A 22601-nucleotide genomic window follows, 5' to 3' on the forward strand; every position below is an offset into this window, starting at 1 on the left:
TAAATTAATTAAGCGCACAATTAAAATAAATAGGCAAATAAAGAAAATCGGTAAGCAGGTGGCAAAAATATCATAAAACATATTAGAATTCACGCCATAAATAAATGTGAACATTTATATTTTTCTATTACGTTCGCTCGTTCGTATGATTGTGTTAGCTACACACGTGTGGGGCAGTTTTGTTGTATGACACCTGCAAGCTATTAAGTGCCTATCTGTTTTATAAAGTCTCGATGTTTTTTATTATCTCAAAATATATTTAATTCATATGTATTTTATAGATTTAATCGTGTTTCATAATCATTCAGGAAAATGAAGTAAATAGATAATGGTTGTACCGTGAAAAAAAATTAAATAGCCAAAATTTGCTTAAAATAACCAGCAAACTCTAAGAAATGCGTAAGATAGGTATGTAGAAATATTATGTACTTAAATAGAGATTACAAATAAATTAACTAAATAATATAGAGTATTAAATATGGTCCAATAAAAAGTAATTATGTTATTTTTATGTTATTTTGTAGTACCTAACTCCCATTTATTCAGTCTAAATTGAATGCACTAAGAGAATCTGGAAAGCAATCTACGGCAGACGGCAGTACATTTAGCCTCATCTCTTAGCATCTCGGGCAGAGTGCCAGGCAGCCATGTTTAATTAATTGTATACTTTGTATACCTACGTTAAGTTCTGTACAAACTTGCCAATATTAATGAACGTAGGTACAATGTTTTAACTTATTCGAAATATTTGTGATATTTAAATATTTTCTTATTTAAGTATATCATAATAATAATTATTAATGTTAGTCTACTATTAAAATATAAAACAATTTTTAAAGGAAAAAGTAAACGTAAATTTTGTACGTAATTGGGCATATTTTCGACTCATTAATTTTAAATAGGATCAGATAGAGTCTGTCCGTTTATTTACTACAAGATTGGAAATCTTATGAGTTCTTGTGCCTACGAAGCCGTGTAATTTTGTTAAATACATGCAAATTATTTCAAAATATGCTAAATATTTTATTCGCAATATGGCTATTAAAGTGCTTCAGTATAAAAGTGTCGGAACGTATTTTTTTCAGACATTATAGTAGGGTTCAACATTATAGATTTTTTTTGACCAAAAAAATATAAGTAGCTAATTTGCATAAAAATTATTAAAAAAAAACTGATATAAAAATACGTACGTATTTAAAATTTATAATAACAGTTTAGCTTTTAACCATTTTATGCAAAGTTTCAAAACAATTTATCAACATCAAGCAATAGCATAGCAACATCAAGCAGATGATATAAAAAAAAAATCTTGTCAAATTTTTACATGGCAATATGTGATAGTACAGAAAATAAATTTCAAATCACTATGAAATTCGAGTTAGACCACTTGTATACCGACAGCTTGATTTGTAAATAGCAACTAAGATAAATTTGCAGACCAATAAACTACGAAGATCCTTGATTACGGCGAACGCATCGGACCATACTTCTGAATATTTTACAATATTTTCCTCGTTTTTCACAAGTAAATTTATACCATACGATTACACGGTCTTTTGATGTTATAATAGATACCTATGATATAGTTAACATGTTAAACTTTATTCATTTTATATTAAAATGAGGGTCAAAACAATTAGGTATAAGATTTAAAGATTTACGGTAATAATTATATTTTGCCTACAGCTCAAACTTGAATAAATTATCTTACAAGACATAACAGTTTTTTATAAATAAAAAAAAAATCTAAGTGAGCATAAGTACATATCTATAGGTAAATATTTTGCGTCACATTAAAATTAAATTAAGATGTATTAAAATCAAAACTTACCATATAATATTCTTTACGATTATATAAAAAAAATGCGACCCCAATAAAAACGGCAGTAGATTTTATTTTTAAATTTAAAACTAAAGTATCATTATCTGTAAACATTTGGCTGTATACGAGCAATCAGTGACAGCGCGGCATTTAATAATGTGTGACAATTAACTAGATGTCACTCGCGCCAACGACTAACAAATGAGAGCGGCAAAAGATATATATTTTTCAAACGCTTATCCCATCTCGCGTACATAATTACATTTAAACTGAAATTCTTTCATCTTACTACACTTTGTTAAGTTTCTTAAGCTTCTTCTTTAAGCTACAATATAAAACAAACATAATGGTTTTTTATCGTCCACTTAGACAACTCCGGCAAGCGTTCACTTAGGCATATTTTGAAGTTGGATTTTTAGCTTATGTAGAAAAAGCTGAACTCTGATTTACAAAAGTTTCGACGCGACGGCTACTTGACTCTCCAAAATCTTAATATTTATTTATTTCGCGGATAGAACTATTATAAAAATATATAAATGCCGTACCTAATAGTTTTTATTGTAAAGTCAACAATCGCGGCTGATTCACGCATTAGAAGATGCTCCATTAGAAGATGTCTTCAAATTATTTATTTATAACATTTGATACAAATTAGATACAACTTATCTAAAGTAATTTAATCTTAGACCATAAGTCAAACCATCTATGAAAAATATCGTAAGTACATTGAATATAAATTTCCTTTTATTTAATAGGTATTTAAATACAAAAGTATTGTCTGCAATGATGCTATTAGTCACGTTTAAACGAGCGACAATTATATTTATATATTTTTATTTATTTCCGTGCAGAGTCCTTAAATTAAAGATTTATAATGGTGGAATGCAACAAAAAGTGAGCGTTTCAAATACGATAAAAAATAATACTGAATTCGAGTTGCTTTTCATTTTATAATGCCAACCTGAGAGATTTTACCATTGTAGATACCCTGCCGGGATTCAAATCGATTAAACTGCATCGGTATTGTAATCTACATCAACAGTTCTTCGGAGATGAAGTCAGGTTCATCCTTCATCACAATTCTTAACACTACATAATTTTTATTGTTGACCAAGTTACAAACCACAGTGACGTTCATAGATATGTTATTCGTATAAATTTTAATGAATTTGATTTGTTGTGATACCTATATATTATGGTATGAAGATACGAATATTTAACTTTTTAAAAAGCGTTATTCTACTTTTAGGAAAGAAAAGAAGAAAAAAAAGTTGCATAATACTTTTTTGTTTACAATAATTTATTGTATTTAAGCAGCAATTTATATCTTGGAATAAAAAATAATCGTAGAGAAACACAATGCTAGGTAGCCATTAAGTTGTTACAACTCATTTTATAATACAAACAAAAACTTATCGAAAGTAAAACACGAGCTTGTTACAAAAGGCACAGTAATATAGTAACAATATAACTATGCAACGCAAAAAATAGAATCGATATGTACTTACCGATAAACGAGTTCTCGGAATAGACTATAAACAGAAGCACGCGCAGTTAATAGCTCAGGTGGACAATAAATGCATTTTTTATCTGTGATGGCAAGGTGGACAGATAAAAAAGCCGTGACAATTGTATAGTAACCAAAGAGTTTTGATATGGAGAAATGATTGTGAAGATTCGAATTTAAATATTTTTTATTAGCTACGCTTCATTATTAACCACATAAATTCATTTTTGAAATATACACTTGGTATTTAAATCACCAACTTTCACACACTTTTACACCACACCACGATAACACAATATTAATAATAATATAATTAATATTATTATTTATCTAAAAGTTACTTACGTATACATATTTATATTTTAGATCGTCACTAGAGTTATACACGAGTGCACTCAAAACAACTAAGTAACAAACAATTATAGAGACATGTAATTCATTATAAATACTCATTGTTTTACGAGCATTTACAATATACAATGTTATACAATTTGTACTGTCTGATCGCAATTAGACAGGATTGTGACTTTGTCATTATACTAATGACTCCGCTACAAACAGGTAAGTAAGCAACATTGTCTAGCACCGCCATTGTTTGTTACCAGTGGCCACTGACAATTGATGCCAATTAACTATTTATCGTTACGTGATATGTATCTCACGTAATTATATGCGTTGATAGATATATAATGATTTGTATATCATTTTCATGTTTTCATATGAATTTTCTTGGTGTTTGCACCCTCTTTTATTTTATAGAGATTAGTTTCCTAATAGTTATCTTATTAACTGCGTTTAATCAACGTATAGTATATTTGTGGTATCTTAGCCATCTCGCATTAACGTTTTAAAATTAAATATTAACTTTTATAAGATAGATGTATCTAATTAAGCCCGAATGTATAACAGATGCTAGTATTTACTATTACCTACTGCCACAACGAATTATAATCAAAAAAATATTTCGAAACTAACAAAAACATACACAAGTTTAATCGAATGGACTCAAGTCAGTGCCAACTAGCGCCCCTACGTGACAGTTATGACACTGGGCGTGCCTCGCCCTCTTCATTTGTCGAGCCATTTGCTGGCTGGAATGCGGTGTCATCAGTGGCGAACGGAGCGTGAAATGGAAAACGCCCCACTGGTGACAAACCCCCAAACCCCCAACCCCTCGATTCGCTAACGAAAATTGTTCGTGTGCAAACTGTGCTCTGTGATATGTTTAAATGGCCGAAGCTGTTTATTTGTTATGTTTTGTTGAAGCGGAACGGTCTGGTAGTTCTACTGTTTCATAGGCTTTATTATCTCTACTTATACTCTCTACTAAATATAAGTTTAGGAACTATATCCAGTAGAGCTTGTTAATATATAAAGTATGGTATAATATTCGCTCTTGAATATTTGAGTTAGGAAAACACTTGTATGTTTTAGTTTTTATCAATAGATTAATTGTAATTAAAAGCAAAGAAAACCTTAATTTATTTATCTGGTTCAAATTACAATGTAATTCATTACTTCGACCTTTATATTGAATACATTGTAGGCACCCACATTATAGATAAATCTAGAACAAAACCCTACTTCTGATTTCCATTAACAATGTCGATTTGTAGGCGCGATTAATTGAAACAAACTATCGCAGTACCAGCTTGGTGCTTGGTAATTGTACCAAATCGGTGGTGCTCAGTCAAGTGCCAACATCCCTTTAAGTTGTCACCCTAAGCCGGGATCGCTATTTGTTTGCTAAGGGGACCCGAAATTGACGTCACTACGTGACTTTTAAGTTAAAGCTACGAGTTATGCCGTACTACGTACAACGTTTTAGGTGCTGTACGTTTATAAGTATGTATACAGAAATCGAAAAGTTATATGAAAATTAAGTTAGTAAGTAAATAATGAAAGCACTTCCTGATATATTATTTAGATGTTTTACACTCAATGTTTCGAGTTTAAGCAAAAAGTGGAGAACGAAGAGTCCTGACCCTAGCTACTCTCTGCCTAGTTTGCTATGCGAGAAAAAGCATAAATCTGTACATTAAACTAACTTTCTAACAATAAATAAGCACAATACAGTACAAACCATAACATTTGTAATTAGATAACGGTCCCTTTAATTTTAATTTACCGCGTTACACCAAATCATGTGAATACAGACAAATCGTCGCCCCGGGACAGCCGTAATCCGCGATCTCGGCGTGACCCTCCCGCCCCCCTTCCCCCCGCACCGCTTGCAATAAATCCCGTCTCGGGAATAAATCTGAATCGCCGCTGACATTTTGATTGTGGCAACACCACAATTGTTTCTCCACTGTTTATCTAAATCTATTTGTGTCTAGGAAAGTACATATAAAAATTATTATTGTGTAAAAGTAATGAGATAAATGATTAGCTACTTTGTTAACTTTTTTATTTCTTTTTAGATTCACACTGTATTCCGCATATGGCGGTACTCAACGCCGTGCTTTGTTTAAGCTTACTTTTAAAAGTTAAATTTAATTCATATGACGTTTGTTATATCAATGAAATTTCATTTAAATTAAATAAAGCTAGCTTAAGCTTTTTAACACGTTTAAAACATTTTTCTTTATTACTTGAAATATTTTTCTTTTAGCATCTAATAGATACTTTGGTCATATTTTACATTGTAGACAGAAAAATGTTACACAAACATGCTTAAAATTCAAAAACAGAAAAATATTAACTAAACACTTACCTCAAAACTAAAAACAAAATCGCTAATAATAATAATTAACTTCATAAACATATAAATACTAAAACACTGGCTATGTCCTTTCCCTTTATTCACGACAAAGTAACTGATATCATTATATAACATGGTGGATAAAGTAATACAAAGTATGGGACGTAATGACAAATAGCTATCAATTAGTGACGCTTTGACAAATGACGGACTACCGAATTATCTAACGGCATATACCTACGTAAATATTATGCTATGCCTCATTGAAATATCACCAGCAATTTAAAAAGACGGAACCTATTATATGCGCTTTTATGCTTAGAAGTGTTATTATGAGGTATTAAAATTTACTTTGTTTTATTTTATTTTAACGTTTAATTAGCAAAGATTAAATGTTAGTAATTAACAGATTATTATTATGTTGTGTTCAGTTAAGTTTAATTTTGAATTTTAACTCGGGACCACACAACGTTATATGCATTTTTGGATTAAAAGTTGAAGCTAAATATTAAACGGAGTGTCTTAAGACTAGGTTCCTAGGTTCCCACTGCCTTCCCTGCTATTTGCGGGAAATAGCGCGAAAAAAATTGGTGGCACACTTTTATTTACTATAAATTACATAGAAATGGGTAACATAATGAATTACTTACAGAATATTTACATACTACACAAAAAATCTCTCATAGATAATAAAAATAATAAAGCCGTAAAGTCATTAATATATTGTCAATTACTTCAACACTTCACGAGTATGATGAAAGTAACATTTCAGACAATTGTCGCTTCTAGAGACCAACTTTTATTCTTGACAATTTTTTTCTTTATGGCGTCCAAAATAATTTTAAGCCTTATAACGTTTACATAAAGACTATTCTTCGTTGAATTCTATTGCTAGAAATGAACAAATGTATTTTTTTTTTAATTTAAAACTAGTGTTGCTAATATATCTGTCATGGAGGCGTTTTGTTTTCGGTTTTGACACCACGTGGCGTTACGGACCACACAAAACATCGTTATTAGCCGACGACGTATATGTTATAGTTTTAAAAGTTTACAGTAATTGCCTCGTAAACGTATTACGAAATGAATATGTTTATTTTAATTTTCCTATATCATCCAATTTATTTATCTTAAGACTCAAAAGTTTTTATCGGTGTTTACAGATTATATGACTACGTCTTAATTTTTTTTTTACTTTTACACTATCGCACACGGCACGGCACGGCAGTGTAGGCAGAGAGAATTTAGTGTTAAAACTCTCCGTTCTCTATCTTCCGTCAAAATCTGAAGGCATTGTGTGTTTAATGGCGGAATTCAATGCCGCACTTTTCCTAGGCACCAGAGTCATATCCTCAAATGGGAATCGAACCCACAATCTCTGCCTCTACGACATGACTAGACTCTTTAAATTTATTTATTTTCAAAATATCATTAAATAAAAAACTATTTAGGTGGAAAAAAAGCATAAATCTTTCAAATTCTCAACCAAATATCTCTTAAACACTCCATAGGATACCATTAAAAGAGCATCTCTCATTCGCTATAAATATCCATTCACCCTCCGAGTCATATGTCTTTATTCCGGCTAATAACAATTTAAGCAATTATGTGACGAACCGACAAAAGGAAGTTTTGTACACCGCGCGGTCCCCCGGGGCACACGGCCCACATTATTGCCTTATAGTGATTTACTACCGCTACCGATTTTATTTAAATGCATTTGGACTTTTTATATTTGAAAATTAACATTTTTTTATGAAGTCTATTTTAATCTAGGAGCAAATTTTCAGTTTTAACTTTTTTTTGGTATTGTTATAGAATGAAAGTTAAATATAAGTTTAGTTGATTGTCATTTTCTTATTGTAAGTTAATTTTTAAATAAAATTTGCAAATTAAATTTTATTTTTATGAGATTTGCCACATGCACACTTTTATGCCGCTTTTTATACAGAGACAGAAATGTCATTTTTGAAAAATTGATACCGAACACTTCATTATTATTTTAGTTACCTACACTTGTCGTTTGCTTAAGATGTAAAATATTAAAAAATAAAACTAAACAAGTCAAGTGGAAACTTGAAAGGGGCTCAAATGGTTTGTTTTGACTACTTAAACTTGAAGAGGTGATAAAAAATTATCTTCACCATACCTTCAAAGTATTCGAAAACCACTCCTTAAGACTTAACAGAAACCGAATAGGTAATTAATTCAAAAGCACCAATGTCAATATTGTTACTAAATAACTATAAATTTTGATAAGTTTTGAATTCATCCTATATCTTATAAAACAAAGTCGCTTTTCGTGTCTGTCTGTTGTTTCTAACTCTTCTTCTTCTAAACCACCCAACGGATTTTGATGCGGATTTCACCATTAGGTCGAGTATTTTTCGTAGAAGGTTTATATATAGTTTATTATTTGTACATTCTTATGTAAATTAACATAAATACGATAAATATGTATAAAGTCCTACCTGTTGAGACACTTTCGCGCATGCGCTGCTTTAATGGTAATTACTACATGAAAATAATGTACTGAAATATTGTTCCTCTTAATAAGATCTACAAAAAAGTCCGCGACGGCATATTCTTATCTTTTAAGAATAACGTGTAGTGATCATTTTTCTGTCTAAAAATAATAATTTCAATATATTTTTTATTGTGAGTCATATTTTTCCATAATAGTATTAATCCTTATCCTTTAAAATATTTTATTAATTTTCTACGTTAAACGAAGATAAAATTTGCTTTTTACAATATTTCGAAATTGCGAATAGTTTTACAGAAAAACGCATTTAATTGTTGACACATCCCGCCGTTGACACATCAGTTGTATGTTACTCAAGTTTCACTTATCCCTTACTCTCAGCATATAAATATGTACATTAGTTACGTTGGCCATTTAATGTAGGTCAAAACTGTCTTTTACTGTTTTTCATTTTAATAAGTACTTTAGAAGTTGTTACAATATCAAAAAAATCCTTGCTGCGAAACGGCTCGCCACTCGCCATGCGTCCGCCGCGGCCGCCTGCTTTACACGCATCGGTGGTTCAGTGGTAGATTGCTCGCCTGCCACGCGGGCGGCCCGGGTTCGATTCCCGGCCCATGCATTCTATTTAATTTTCCTCACAGGCAGCCACGTAGTGCTTGCTTTTCATCAGGGACAGAATACCCTCTTCAGCATTAACCACAAGCTCGAAAAAAAAACCCGCCCGCTATAGAGACATAGCAACGAAGATTTAGATGCGTTTGCACGTATTGGATAATTGGATTTGAATGTATTATTTCAGCGCGATATATTTGGTTTCATATTTTTTGTAGTAGTTATTAGTAGGTAGGCTTTTGTTTATAATTTCTTCCATTTAAAAATAGTCATTTAACTATCTAAAAATAGTCATTTAAATATATTTTAATAAGTACTTGAAAAGATTAGTAGCACAGATTTAAAATTACGGTATCTACTAAAAAATCCTTGCTGTATAAAACAATTGGAAAATCCTTATTGAAACTACGAAAATGCGGGTTGCATTAGAGTTTAATTAATTTTCACACTATCTTAAGTGCTTTGCAAACATACATTATATGAATAATCCAGTAGTAAAAGCGGGCGAAGCCGCAAGGGGGTCGCTAGTTTATAGATAAAAGATTCCACTGTAGGTATTTGGTCTAATTGTATAAAGTAATTAATGCTACTTGGAAAGCACAGATTCACTAAGCCCTCAATTACAATTTACATACAAAACAAGCTCGCGTAAACGATTGGATGAGAACTATTCATTAGCATTACTAGAACTAGACAGTCGACATCATTAAACGAGGTTGCAACGATAAACATCGGTCGTTACTCTGTCACGGCCCCTGCACTAACTGCCGCGGTACTTCACGCGTGCAACCTTTTTGTATTAGATACGACATTCTTTTTTCAAAATGTTTCAGATTCGAATTTCGTATACATATAAGTAAGAAAGTTCATTAAGCGCCTTTAATTTATGTTCGAATTCCAAATTTGCTTTGCATTTTGGCGCCCACTTTGACGCAAAATGCCGCCTTTTTTATCTGTGACGAAAACGTCTGAATACAAGCAACGATTACTAAGCATACATCCATAATTTAAAATAAATATTAAATATCTATCTATTTGATATTTGAACGTTTTATTATAGCTCTTTTAAAAACAATCTTTAGTGAAAATAAAAAGAAAAGAAATTGTAACTAAAATTATAATATCGATTCCGCCTAAAACACCCAAACTTAAGTTCAGCCACAAAAACATAGAATGTAACTGGCCGGTAAATCGAATTCTCAAGTCAGTAGCGATTACATTATAAAAAAGTAAACCGCATTGAAGTAATTCACGAATCGATAACGCTATAAAAACTGTTGGTGGCGGTCAACGGGGCGTAAAACCAGAAGGAGCTAGAACGCCGTGTGAACTGACTCCGTGAGAATGTGGTTTACCCGTGATTCTAAAATATTTTGGCAATTTACCTTATAGTAATATTCTAATAGCCTATTATCTTTACAAGTTCTCTACATTGAAGTAGACAAGGAGAGTAAAATATATTACCTACACTATTTACCGTTATTCGGTTGTGAATTACTGTTATTTCCAAGCTTTGGTAAGCACTCGCCTATCAGAACTGCCGTCGCAAAGGCTATCAATATTTTTCATCTACATCTATATTACAATCTAAAACCAAGCCACCTATAAAAAGCAGCTTAACCGGATACTTATCCTAATTAAGAGGCAAGAACAGAAACATTGTCACGAGCCATTACTGCTCGTTCGGCTGTCTGTCGGTAGATCAATAGGCCGTAGCGCTAACCCAGCCGTTCATCTGCGACTGCTTCAAAGTGTTCTTACGCCGCTTGATTACTTACATTACTAATTCTTTTAATGAAACAAATATGACATATCGCGTATTTAAATATGGTTTTTGTAAATGTATTAAAAGCATATGGTGAAAAAGAAAATAATTTAATGGAACAAACTAAATATTATTCACTTACTTAATATAAAACAAATATCAAGATTAGAAAAAATCTTTTGACCATATTACTAAAAATCCCTTGGTAACTGCATCTACACTATATTGTAATAAACTAAAATTAATGATATTTGTTTAGTAATTACGCTACCTTTTAACCTAAATAGACAAATCCTATGGGACACTTCAACCTAGGTACGTCATTGCTAATTCATTTTAATATAAATAAACATATTAATATAATATTACATATGAAAATAGTATCCTTGTTAATAGCTAACGTATGTATAAGTAATAAAACATATTTGGTGAAACGGAACGTCATATCGTTCATCAACTGCACTTCTAAAGTGACTGTCGTTTGTATTTGTAGACGATTTATAGAGATATATTAGACTATAGTCTAATAGACACCAAATTCCATCTTTAGACGGTTGTGGATTAATAATTTAAAAATAAGTAGATTAATTTGTGATGAATGAAAAATAATACAATATTTATAATAAATAATTGAGGCCAATCGTGGCGGAGGGGCATAAGTGTGTGATTCCAAACGCGACTAGTTGAGGGTTCGATTCCCACTCAAGGAAATTAAATATTTATTTAAATGTATTCTTATCATTGCTCCGCTTTGATGACGAGGCAAAAGGCCACATTGAGTTTCGCCATCCAACATGCAATGCCTCCAGGAATTCGGCGGAAAATGGACAGCAAAGTGTCTTAACACTAGGTTCCCTCTGCCTACCTTTCTGTGTGATACAGCCAGAACCTGATATGATAAATAATGTATTTAATTTCGTCTTGCGTCTCTCTTTTCCCATAGCCCATGGTAAGTTTTTTTAGGGCTAAAAGGTAAATTTTCACTTGTAGTAAATTTAATTGAAACTATGTTTTTAATTATGAATACGAGTATATTATTTATACCCAATCATAGCGACACAACACATAATAAAAACAGCAATCACTTATCGATAATTATATAGATAAGTGATAATTTTGCATAATTTCAATATTTTAATGGTCGCCAATATAAAATGAACACTGAGCAATAAACGTATAATTTAATCACACATTCGGTAATAAGTATCCACATAATTTTAATTATAATTCAAAATATACATTTATTGTACATACCTAAAGAGAGGAACAGAGTGTCTTGACACTAGGTTCTCTCACCACTCTACGACCCCACCGCACATAAAAGGAAAAACACAAGGCTACTATAAAAAAGTCCCATTGCGCGCGCAGAGGGAACCTATTAGGGAATTTTTCGAGGCATCACATATATATTGAATGGTGGAACTTAACGCCGATCTTTTGCTCTTATGTCAGAGCGAAGAAATAAAAATATTAATCAATTATTTGACTTTGTATATACTGCGCTATAACAGGTCTAATAATGAGTGTAACAAAAATATGACTATGAGCAGTTAATAAGACGTACGTCGAGACAGCGTCAATCGGCCGTGGAGACAACCCGACCGTTCAGCCGCGACGCCGCACACTGGATGTTTTGATAATGCCGCTTGATAAAACGATGCTAAATATTATAACGGCGTTCAGTTACGCTATTGGGGAAAGAATGAGATTTCTCTTTTTTAAATATTTAAATAAAAATAAATATTTAAATAGCTTCACGCTGTATCCTGCACACAGCAGAGAAGGCTTAACACTAGGTACCCTCTAATTAAGACACTTCATTCCCCACTTTCTGCCGAATTCTGGAGGCATTGCGTGTTGAATGGCAGAACTAAACGCTGCGCTTTTGCCTCGACACCAGAGCGCAGACATGGAAACATAAACGTAAATAAATATTTCACTTCCTCGAGTGGGGATCGAACCCACAACATTCGCGTTACGGTCAAAACTCGCACTGCTTATAAATTTTACGTTTCTTTTATAAGTATTACTTAACATGTTTAGAAATGTCTTCAACAATTAGCATACAAAATAAAATAAAATAAATAAAAGCAAAACTAACTGACAAAAACAACTAATAATTAATAACCCCTCACTTCCAATCATAGGTTCGTAACAAACTTCACGGACTTCTGAATAACGATACTCATTTAGAAGCGAAAAAAAAACTTCAACAAACGTTGAAAAAACGTTGAAAAAACGCCGCTATGAATAACAAGTGAAGAATTACAGTCATTAATATCGGCGCGATCGCTCGTACGAGTGCGTATGCAATATTTTGTACGCTGTTATTACTTCTTATTACATTATGATTAGAGAACTGATATTTTACACCTACCTATTATTATACCTGATCCATCAAATGTTTTGATACTTTACAATATAAAAAACATGCATATTAATTGATAATTTTAAAACGATATGTGCAGCGGAGTGGTCTATAAGCTCGTAGATTATTTTATTTTTAAATCGTTTTGTTTAGAAATAGAAGTTCATATGCTTATAATTTATTTTTTAATTTTGTAAAAATGTCTTGTTGTTACAAAAAAAGCTTATATTATCCAAACATCTATTAAAATGATAAACACATTCATATCTTTGACAATTAATACGACTGTATTAACGTTACACACGATCGTTGCGAACACAAATCCTATTGACGGATATTACTAGATTAACTATTCGATTCCATTTTCCCGAATAAAAAAGAATATAATTAAATTGATGAAAAGTGCTCATAAACATTATATTACTCAAATTTTATATTATTATATTATTAAAAAAAAATAGAAGAAGAAAAACAAACATTATATTATTCAAATAAAACAAAGAGTTTTAGCAAATCTAAAAAAAAATTAAGATCCATTTTTTTATTTAAATCTGGCTATCTAAAACCCCAATGAATCACACGCAAGTCTTGTTTCGCCACGCTTTTTTCGCCACACCAGGACGTGGCTAAAGCTTCACTAAATAGCTTTTCTTCGGCGTGACGTGTTCTTGTGTGGTTCGTGGCAGGATATTCAATTTATTCTCGTTAAGGAACAATAGTATTGTGCGTTATCAATTGTATTTTATTCTCCTTGCTCGGCTGTATCCTAAATTTATTAGACTTTAGGTAAAACAGACATAAAGATATGAAATTTACGTTTTTCAAATTTCTGATGTACTAAATGGTTTTATTTAGTAAATTAATTACAATTATATTATTAAAACAACAAAACATTACAAAACGTATTAATTACATAACCATAAAAATTTATAAAAACATTCCTATATATCCACAAACACGACTTGAAATAATCTCTTCTATTAACACACCTTTTATCAGATGAACTGTCAATCTGTAATTTAATAAAAAAACAGTCACATTCATTCACATACTACAAAATGAACCTTTACAGGCGTACACCGTGCGTATCGATCGCCACAAGGCCATTGAGTCATCGACAAAACATCACCCGGTAACGAGATACCATATTACTATTGATTGCTCCTAGTCCTCGTCACCACTCACCCAGTTACTTTTTAACTTGTCAATGTATATTAAATTAGGAAAAACATCACTATTGACTTCTGAGATATCGTAACTTGAAATTTTAAGCAAGTTGAAACGCTACTATCATTGGAATAGGTCTTGAAATGGATTAATTAGATTTGAGGTAGCCCAAAGGTACCTGGGTCAGATGTGCCTGCCTCCATCGCACAAACACGCGGTACGTGATGTTATTGAGGAATTAATTAAGTACGAAGATCGTGACAAGTTAAAAAGAGGAGGCTGGAGGGAAATCAATAAGGTAAGGTAATGATGACGGGCGGGCGAAATCGAGAATGCCCGGCATTCTACTCCTACTGAGAAGTGCTCGTGCATTCCAAACTACATGCGTTTGTTATATTATTAAATCAGAAATGATGACAAATTACTCTTGAGGTGCGAATAAGAAACCTTCAATAGACTTCTTCTTTCTATTTTTTCTTCTATGTTACTTACAAACAAATATATACAGTTACCTTTTAAAAATATGAAATTCTTGCAATCAAAATGACTGATTCATTTATTTCTGTTCATTGTAGAAGAGTCATCATCATTGCCTTTTTAAAAACAGACTCCAGGATATAAGTTATCCAGACAATAAAGGCGTTTATTTATATTATAAATAGTGGTGATTTTTGGATGAAATTATTTTTTATGGGTTTGATATTAAATGAATTCCACTAAATATTTCCTCCGATTAATATGACATTAGAAGAATAAAAATCACATCAGCTGCGAACAAACGTTAACAATGTTCCATGACTGATTGAGTATTTTTTGTTGGGTGACTTTACTTGATTGTCCACTGAACGTGTAGTGCGATACAAAGATATTTTAGTCGACACTAAAGCCAATTTCAATTAAAATAACGATGTCAATGTTTTAAAAATAAAAAATATAGGTCATGTAATACCTTTAAATGGCTTCTTCTTCTTCTTCTTCTTCCTGGCATTAATCCCGGCTATTGCCAGGGTCTGCCTTCCTAGTCAAACTAGGACCTAGGAATACCTTTAAATGGCTATTATTAATTTATTTGCGATATATTTCAATTTTTAATAATATGAAGAATAAGAAATAACAAGTTATTTTTAAATATACCGATTTGAGGTGCTGAACGTAATATTTTTTCTTTAAAAGAGTAATATAATAAAGTTTATTATAATTTTATGCAAACATTTCATTTAGAACATGTCAGGTGTGGAGCGTTCCTAAAGAATGTGTGTGGACTTGCCTCTTTTTTAGTACTTTAGGTGTTTTCAGTCCTAATTGAGCTCCGAATTCGCTAAGGATGCGATTAGGACGTGATTAATAAAATCGATTTAGCTTTGCCGATTGCTCAACAACGATTTTAAATAAATTGTTCCCTTTATTTCGACATTTGTTAAATTGGATGTAACGTCCGACGAATGGAATTGCAATAATTAATGATTAGATTTGTTTTTTTTTTATTATTTGCCAAACGTCTTTCTTATATCAAAAGAAGTATTTGGGTGTCTGTTATGAGGAAAATGATTGTGTTTGTTGCATTTTTTTTTATGTTTTGCAAATCTTCAACATCTTGTGAGGCAGTTATATGTTAGAAATAAGTATGAATGAGATTAATGTAAATGTATCTAATCTAGGAAACATAAAAATATATGATCTGAAAACAGAAATGAAAAAAACAAACTTATACTTTTTTCTTTCAAAAATGAATTCTGCATATTATAGTATTTAAAAGCTATAAAAATAATATTTATTTTTATGTATCTCTTATGTCTGCGGTGTCAATAATTGTATGTTACAATTTAAAAGAAAATTCCGATTGTCTGACAATGCATAGGCCGTTAGACTTAACGACACCATGTTGGACGTAAATGTTATTTTATTGTATTATTAACACTTGTGGTTCACCGCGGCTAAGTGATCTCATGAAATAAGAACAGTCACTATTAGGTATTCAATGGACGCTGTGAGACGAAGTCAGCCTTTTAGAAATGTAATTATTAAATATTATTAAGGACTCATATTTATGATTACTAAATTACTTGAAAATTAATCTAATCCTAGTTAATTAAGTACTTAAAAAAGTAATTAACATGTATTTTATTAACATTTTGTTTGTATTATTAAAACTGATATTTTACATTCGCTGGAGTTAATAGTATTTTTTCTAGCTCTAGCTCCCGTTCTCTGGATCAATCTTTAGACAAGGAATCTAAAGAGTACATATCAATTTCTAAATTTAAGGGTTTTTGAGGAGTAATCAAGAAGGGTTAGGCGAACATGCTACATTGAAATGTTTTCTACGAAAATCTTACCAAAATATATAACTAGTTCAGCGATATTGTAAAATTTATCAGAAAATCAGAAAGCTCTGTCCTAATTATATTTTTATCTTAATTCTATTTAGGTAAAGAAACCTTTAGCGTTGCATTAGCGTACGCGAAATGAAGCCGTAAACGTAAATATTAACAAGTTAATTACAAAAAGCAATTGCACCTATACCACGATTTCAGAGCATAGCGAAATTACACAGATAACGAATATAGATATAGAAATAGGACAGCTCGCGATACTTAGATAAGAATACCTTATTGTTTTGTTTCATATCCGCTACATACTACGGCGGCACTTACTGGGCCCATTAATATGCTATACACACTTATCTAGGTATATCTTTTAACATATAACACCAAAAATAATTATTCCAATGGCACTTTTTCTACTTTGTAAGTGATTGCTTTCTTTCTATAGACTTTACGAAGAGCCCGTATATTATTGTGGACTCGTTAAAATGCAGCGAGTCCTGGTGTTTTTATTATACGTTTTTACGACGGAAGAGTTACATTTTAGCGCTGCGGGCACTTTATTGCAGTGCCATAGACTCGAATAATGTTTTAGTACCTGATAACGAGTTTGAGCGTTTCTTCCACACACATACCTACTTTCAAACAATATAGACATAAAAACTACTTTTTTACTATCTTTTTATTATACTTTTAATTAAAGTAATTCATAAAACGTGTTAATTACATAATGTATTTTTTTTTGCTTTGCTACATGAACGTAAAAAAAATTAAATATAATTATTGTTTGTTTACAGATGGTCAGTCAAATCATCTAAACCTCTTCAATTCGAGACCGCAGCCGAAGAAGAAAAGAAAATCAAGAACGGCGTTCACAAATCATCAAATATTTGAACTTGAAAAGCGATTCCTGTATCAAAAATACTTGTCACCCGCAGACAGGGATGAGATCGCGAGCTCACTAGGACTGTCCAACGCGCAGGTCATCACATGGTTCCAGAATAGACGAGCAAAGCTCAAACGAGACATGGAGGAGCTAAAAAAAGATGTCGAAAGCGCAAAAGTGCTCTCAGCCCACAAAAGCTTCCTAGAAAACGTCACAGATTTGGGCATCCTCAAGAAAAAGGCTATGAGCATAGGCGCGAGCGAGGAAGCCGCGACAAATCTAGTTGTGAACGCGTCGAAATGAAACGAGATGGCGCGTTCCATCGCGCCAGATGCCTACGATCGACGACTACTCGATTATTAATCGGCATTATCGATATTGTGGACTTTTATCAACATCGTTGTGTTTAAATGGACCTAGTGACGTTACTCTATTTCCACTAATCTAGCTAATGTACTTCACTTAATATATTTAATAATGTAAATAGATTAGTTCGATTGTACAAAGCTTCGTTCGAATAAATGTGATAGTTTCTATTTAAGTACTTAATATTATAATATTATAATATATTATATTCCTAAATTATTTATTGTGGGTTGTGTCGACTGGCATTTAGAAAAGCAATATTTAAAATTATATAAAGTTTACCAATTAATTAAATGTTAATATAAAATTCCATCAATGTGCAATACTTATAATGAAATAGTAACTTTAATACCCATTCGCCAGTGATGATGCCTAGGTGTAAATATTACTTGATGTATAGTTATTGATATGAATGTTATTTTGTAGCTACTGTACTAGGTAATAAATACAGAGTTATTAGAGCATATAGCGACTAATATAAAAATAATTTTATTAAGCAAACCGTTACTGATTATATTATATAGTTGGCTTAATTAATACAATCTACCGCTTGTTTATACAACATATATGTACTTACATTACAGTTGAAATTAGTATAATAGAGCTTACATTCATCTAGTAAAAAAGAGGCAAATTCCAACGAACCTACCTTTTTGTGGAACTGACAAGCATTCCTTCACAGTGAAGCCACTGAACTTTATAATGATAACAACATATAAAAAACCAGAAAAAAAAAATATCAGGAATTTTTGTACCTTGATAATTATGAAATGACGCCATGGTGGTACAGTTCGACAATTTATATAAAACTTGATAGTTCTGGGTTCGATTTCTAATCGGGAAAATGACCAATTTTCATTTTCCTGTCCTAGTAACACAATGTAATTAAGTATCTAATCAATTTGTAAGTGCTATGCATCCATAAAGAATTTTAAATGATCGCATGTATAGTTAAAAGATTAAATGGAGATATTTATCAAACATAGTACCTAGTTGATAGATTACCTTTAATTTGACCACACAAATGTAAAAACAAATAGCAGTTTAAAATATTAGTATAAACGACACAATCAGTTAACAACTCAGTCACGCAAAAGTTATACAAACAAATAATATTAAAGTTTGTCACGATATACTAAATGTTTACCTTTATGGAGAAAATTGGAATACTTTATTGTAATTTCAACACGTCAAAATTGTTTAAGTAAGAAAATAAATAAAATTTAATATATAAAATCTATATGCTTCTCAGGAGAACAATATCAAATATCTTATATGAATGATCATTTACCAGTTGCTCTCGTGGCTTCGCCCGCACAGTAACTTAGTATGGCTATTTCAATATTTCTCGAAAGCGACTTTGTTTTAGACTCTGTTAAAGAAGATATACATGTAATTACGTAAAACTAGCTCAAAATGGTACCAATAATATATTTTTTAAATTTATTTTTGTTCCTTTCAAGATATACCTACTTAAAATTGTATTAGGAATTAAATTACCACTTACTTTTATTTCACTGCTATTAGCATTTCGTTTTTGTAATATAATATTTGTGAATACATTAGATCATGCACAAAAATTGAAGAGCCATAACACTCCATCCTCTGCATTTATTTAACCAGACTTCTTAATCTGATTAGGTTATTCCTAAACAAACTATTTAATTAAATTATATTAGATTTATATTCTTTTGTATAAGAATAGGCGGTAGATTGTACTATATAAACTGAATCGACATAAGTTACTTAACTGTTATTTACTGATTACCATGATTTGACAATTTCTCTTTTCTTAATGTATTATCATTTCGATTAACCGCGGGCTATTTTGTAAATATTTATTGTGTGTGAACTGTTTTACCGTTTAAAAAAATAAATAATTTATTTAATACTTCATTTTAATTTTATGGATTTTTAATAATTTTAAAATAATCTCTACAAACTAAAGATATTAAGCTATTTAAATATCTTAATTATTGATTTATACATACTTGTAGCATTTAACGATTTTTTGCAATAAATGAATCGGTAAATCATTATTCTAAATGGTAAAACGGTACATACAAAAGTTATCTTGTTCCTACTATAATTACTTAATGTTAAAGAGTAACAATAGCGGCACTATACGTGTGCTTTTGCAAACTATGTGAATATTACTTTATGTAAATAAATCATAAATTTATGTGTTCTAATATTTATGTTTATTTTGCATCCCTTCCTTTATATAAAAAAATATGAAATGAAATATAACATGAAAAAAGCCGTATCAAAACCAAATATGTACCAGCCTTATCAATAACAATAACAGTATAGGTTAATAAAAGAACAGATAATCTTTTTCTATGATACGATTTGAATTTATTACTTAAAAAAAAATTAAATCAGCTTCACGCTGTATCCCGCTCACGGCAGGGTAGGCAGAGGGAACCTAGTGTTAAGACACTATGTTCCCCACTTTCTGCCGAATTCTGGAGGTATTGCGTGTTGAGTGGCAGAATATACATTCATATGGTTGAGAATAGTTCCTCAAAATCTCTCACAAGGTCAATTTAAAACTAAAGTCAGAAAGTTTGTAATTTTTTTACGAAATGGCACTACTTATTTTAAAATTCAGAAAAAAATCCAGAAGGAACCATTATATTTCAATTGTTTTAATTTCTCTTTTCTGACAAGACTGAGCTAAAAAGAGATTGTATTAAGTAAATTATCTTTGACTTCACACTATACCCGTGCATTGATTCTAAAAAAAGCTTATAAACAACAATATAATTAAATTATAAAAAGTAAAAAATAAATAAATAAGTTAAACGGTTTTATATTGCAGATAAATGTACTAAAAGCTAAAAAATAATTTCATGGATACAGTCATGGGTAACAATATGTATACATTGTTATATTTTCAAAATAAAGTAACTCGTAGCCTACTCACTTTCTGGAAATATCTATGGTCACATAAATTCCTAAAAATGTCTTTAAAAACCTATGACAAAACATATCATTTTTGAAATATACAAATTTTAAACATATGCATTGATTAAACTAAAGTAAAATCGTCGGGCACGAATCCGAATGCCTCCATAACCCGGCTTTCTGCCGAATTATGGAGGCATTCCGTGTTGAGTAGCAGAACTCAACGCCGCGCTTTGCCTCGACAACAGAGCCAAGAAATGGAAATATAAACGTAATTAAATATTTCACTTCTTCGAGTGGGGATCGAACCCACAACCGTCGCGTTACAGTCACACCCCTGTGCCGCTACGCCACGACGGCCACATTAAAAATCTTATTTTATTTCAAAATATAACTAAGTAAAAATTGAAGTAAACTCCAAATACCGCTAGTATTTGGACATTACTGCGTGAAATCCATTCGCTTCGTTGGAAACAGTGTGTTTGTACAGCAGTGTTTGATGTCCGCGTCGCGTGCCGGGCCGGCGCGGCGCGGCGGTAGGGGCGCGGCACACGGTCTCCTACAAGGGAAAAATAATGACAATTTTTGTAACTCATATTTTTTTATTTCAATATGTAATATTAGTATACGAGAAATCTTACTTACTTTATTATTGTATACTAGAACATAATTCCATTTTTTATATCATAAAATCTGATTTCATTAATATTAAAATATGTTCATTTTTAAGTTATATTTTCTAGATATTTCTTAAGTACTAAGTATATAATAGAGCTTCTCTAATAGTGACAAAACTCACCTTAACTGCTTTTGCAACTACCGAAATATAAAGTTCTTTTTGTTAATATTATATTCAATTAAGTATTGCTCCTGTCTTAAGAGCTAGCACATATCTATTAATGTACAGTATGCAGATGCTTAGTTTTCATTTTGACACATTAGATAGATAAATACCTAAATATTTAAATCTTTAAAAGACAATATAGGTATCTAGTGTAAATAAACCCTAACACCAATTTACATGAAATTTCAAAATTCAAATTGTTAAAACTGTACGAGAATTTGTTACGGCCAAAGTTTGTTATTCGTTAATTGGTCGCGAGATAGCGCACAGACCAGCGAAAACTTAACTCTTAAGTCCTCCAGTACGACTTCAGGAACAGCTCTTACAAGACTAGCTGGAAACTCAACACGAATGTAGCGTCTCGGTCACTTTTAAATATTTAAAGATAACATTTATAATATTCATTGGAAGTTGTTAAAGCGTTAACTATGGCCAGTACGTTTGTATGTGATGAACCGTGAACAATAAATAATTGCTTCTATAAACACTGATAACAACCTCCTTTCCTTTGTTTTACATAATGCTCTGTAAAAACAAACACGTGTGCCTCTATTATATGTAATTATTCAATTATTACTAGCATATTTATGTAAAATTTTAAAGATCCTTATAGGTATTGTGCTCGCAAAAAAATTTTAGTGTCATGATTTAGGCAACCAAAACTGTTGCTTTCTACATGTATCGCATCACCGGCAAAGTTAGTAAAAGTAGTAAAGCTAACAAATTCGGCAATTACTCAAAGATATTTTTTTAGCTTCACGCTTTATCCCGTACTTGCATATATAGGCAGAGGTAACCTGGAAACCCCATTATGAAATAAAGTCAGCTTAAACAGAAG

At 31.4% G+C, this 22601-nt stretch overlaps 1 protein-coding gene across 1 annotated transcript in view; it reads left to right on the plus strand.

Annotated features, from left to right (window-relative positions):
• The window catches only part of LOC146528376 (uncharacterized), a 55444-nt gene extending 35243 nt beyond the window's left edge, over positions 1-20201 (plus strand). The window contains exon 2 of the mRNA XM_085203394.1: positions 17555-20201. Within this exon, the coding sequence (XP_085059520.1) occupies positions 17555-17946 (392 nt within the window). The 3' untranslated portion in view covers positions 17947-20201. The remainder of the gene's footprint in view (positions 1-17554) is intronic.
• The last annotated feature ends 2400 nt before the right edge of the window (positions 20202-22601 follow it).

The sequence above is a fragment of the Heliconius melpomene genome, chromosome 19 (assembly GCF_056956725.1).
Source record: "Heliconius melpomene rosina isolate 202511_hmr_F chromosome 19, ASM5695672v1, whole genome shotgun sequence".
Taxonomy (NCBI): Eukaryota; Metazoa; Arthropoda; class Insecta; order Lepidoptera; family Nymphalidae; genus Heliconius; species Heliconius melpomene.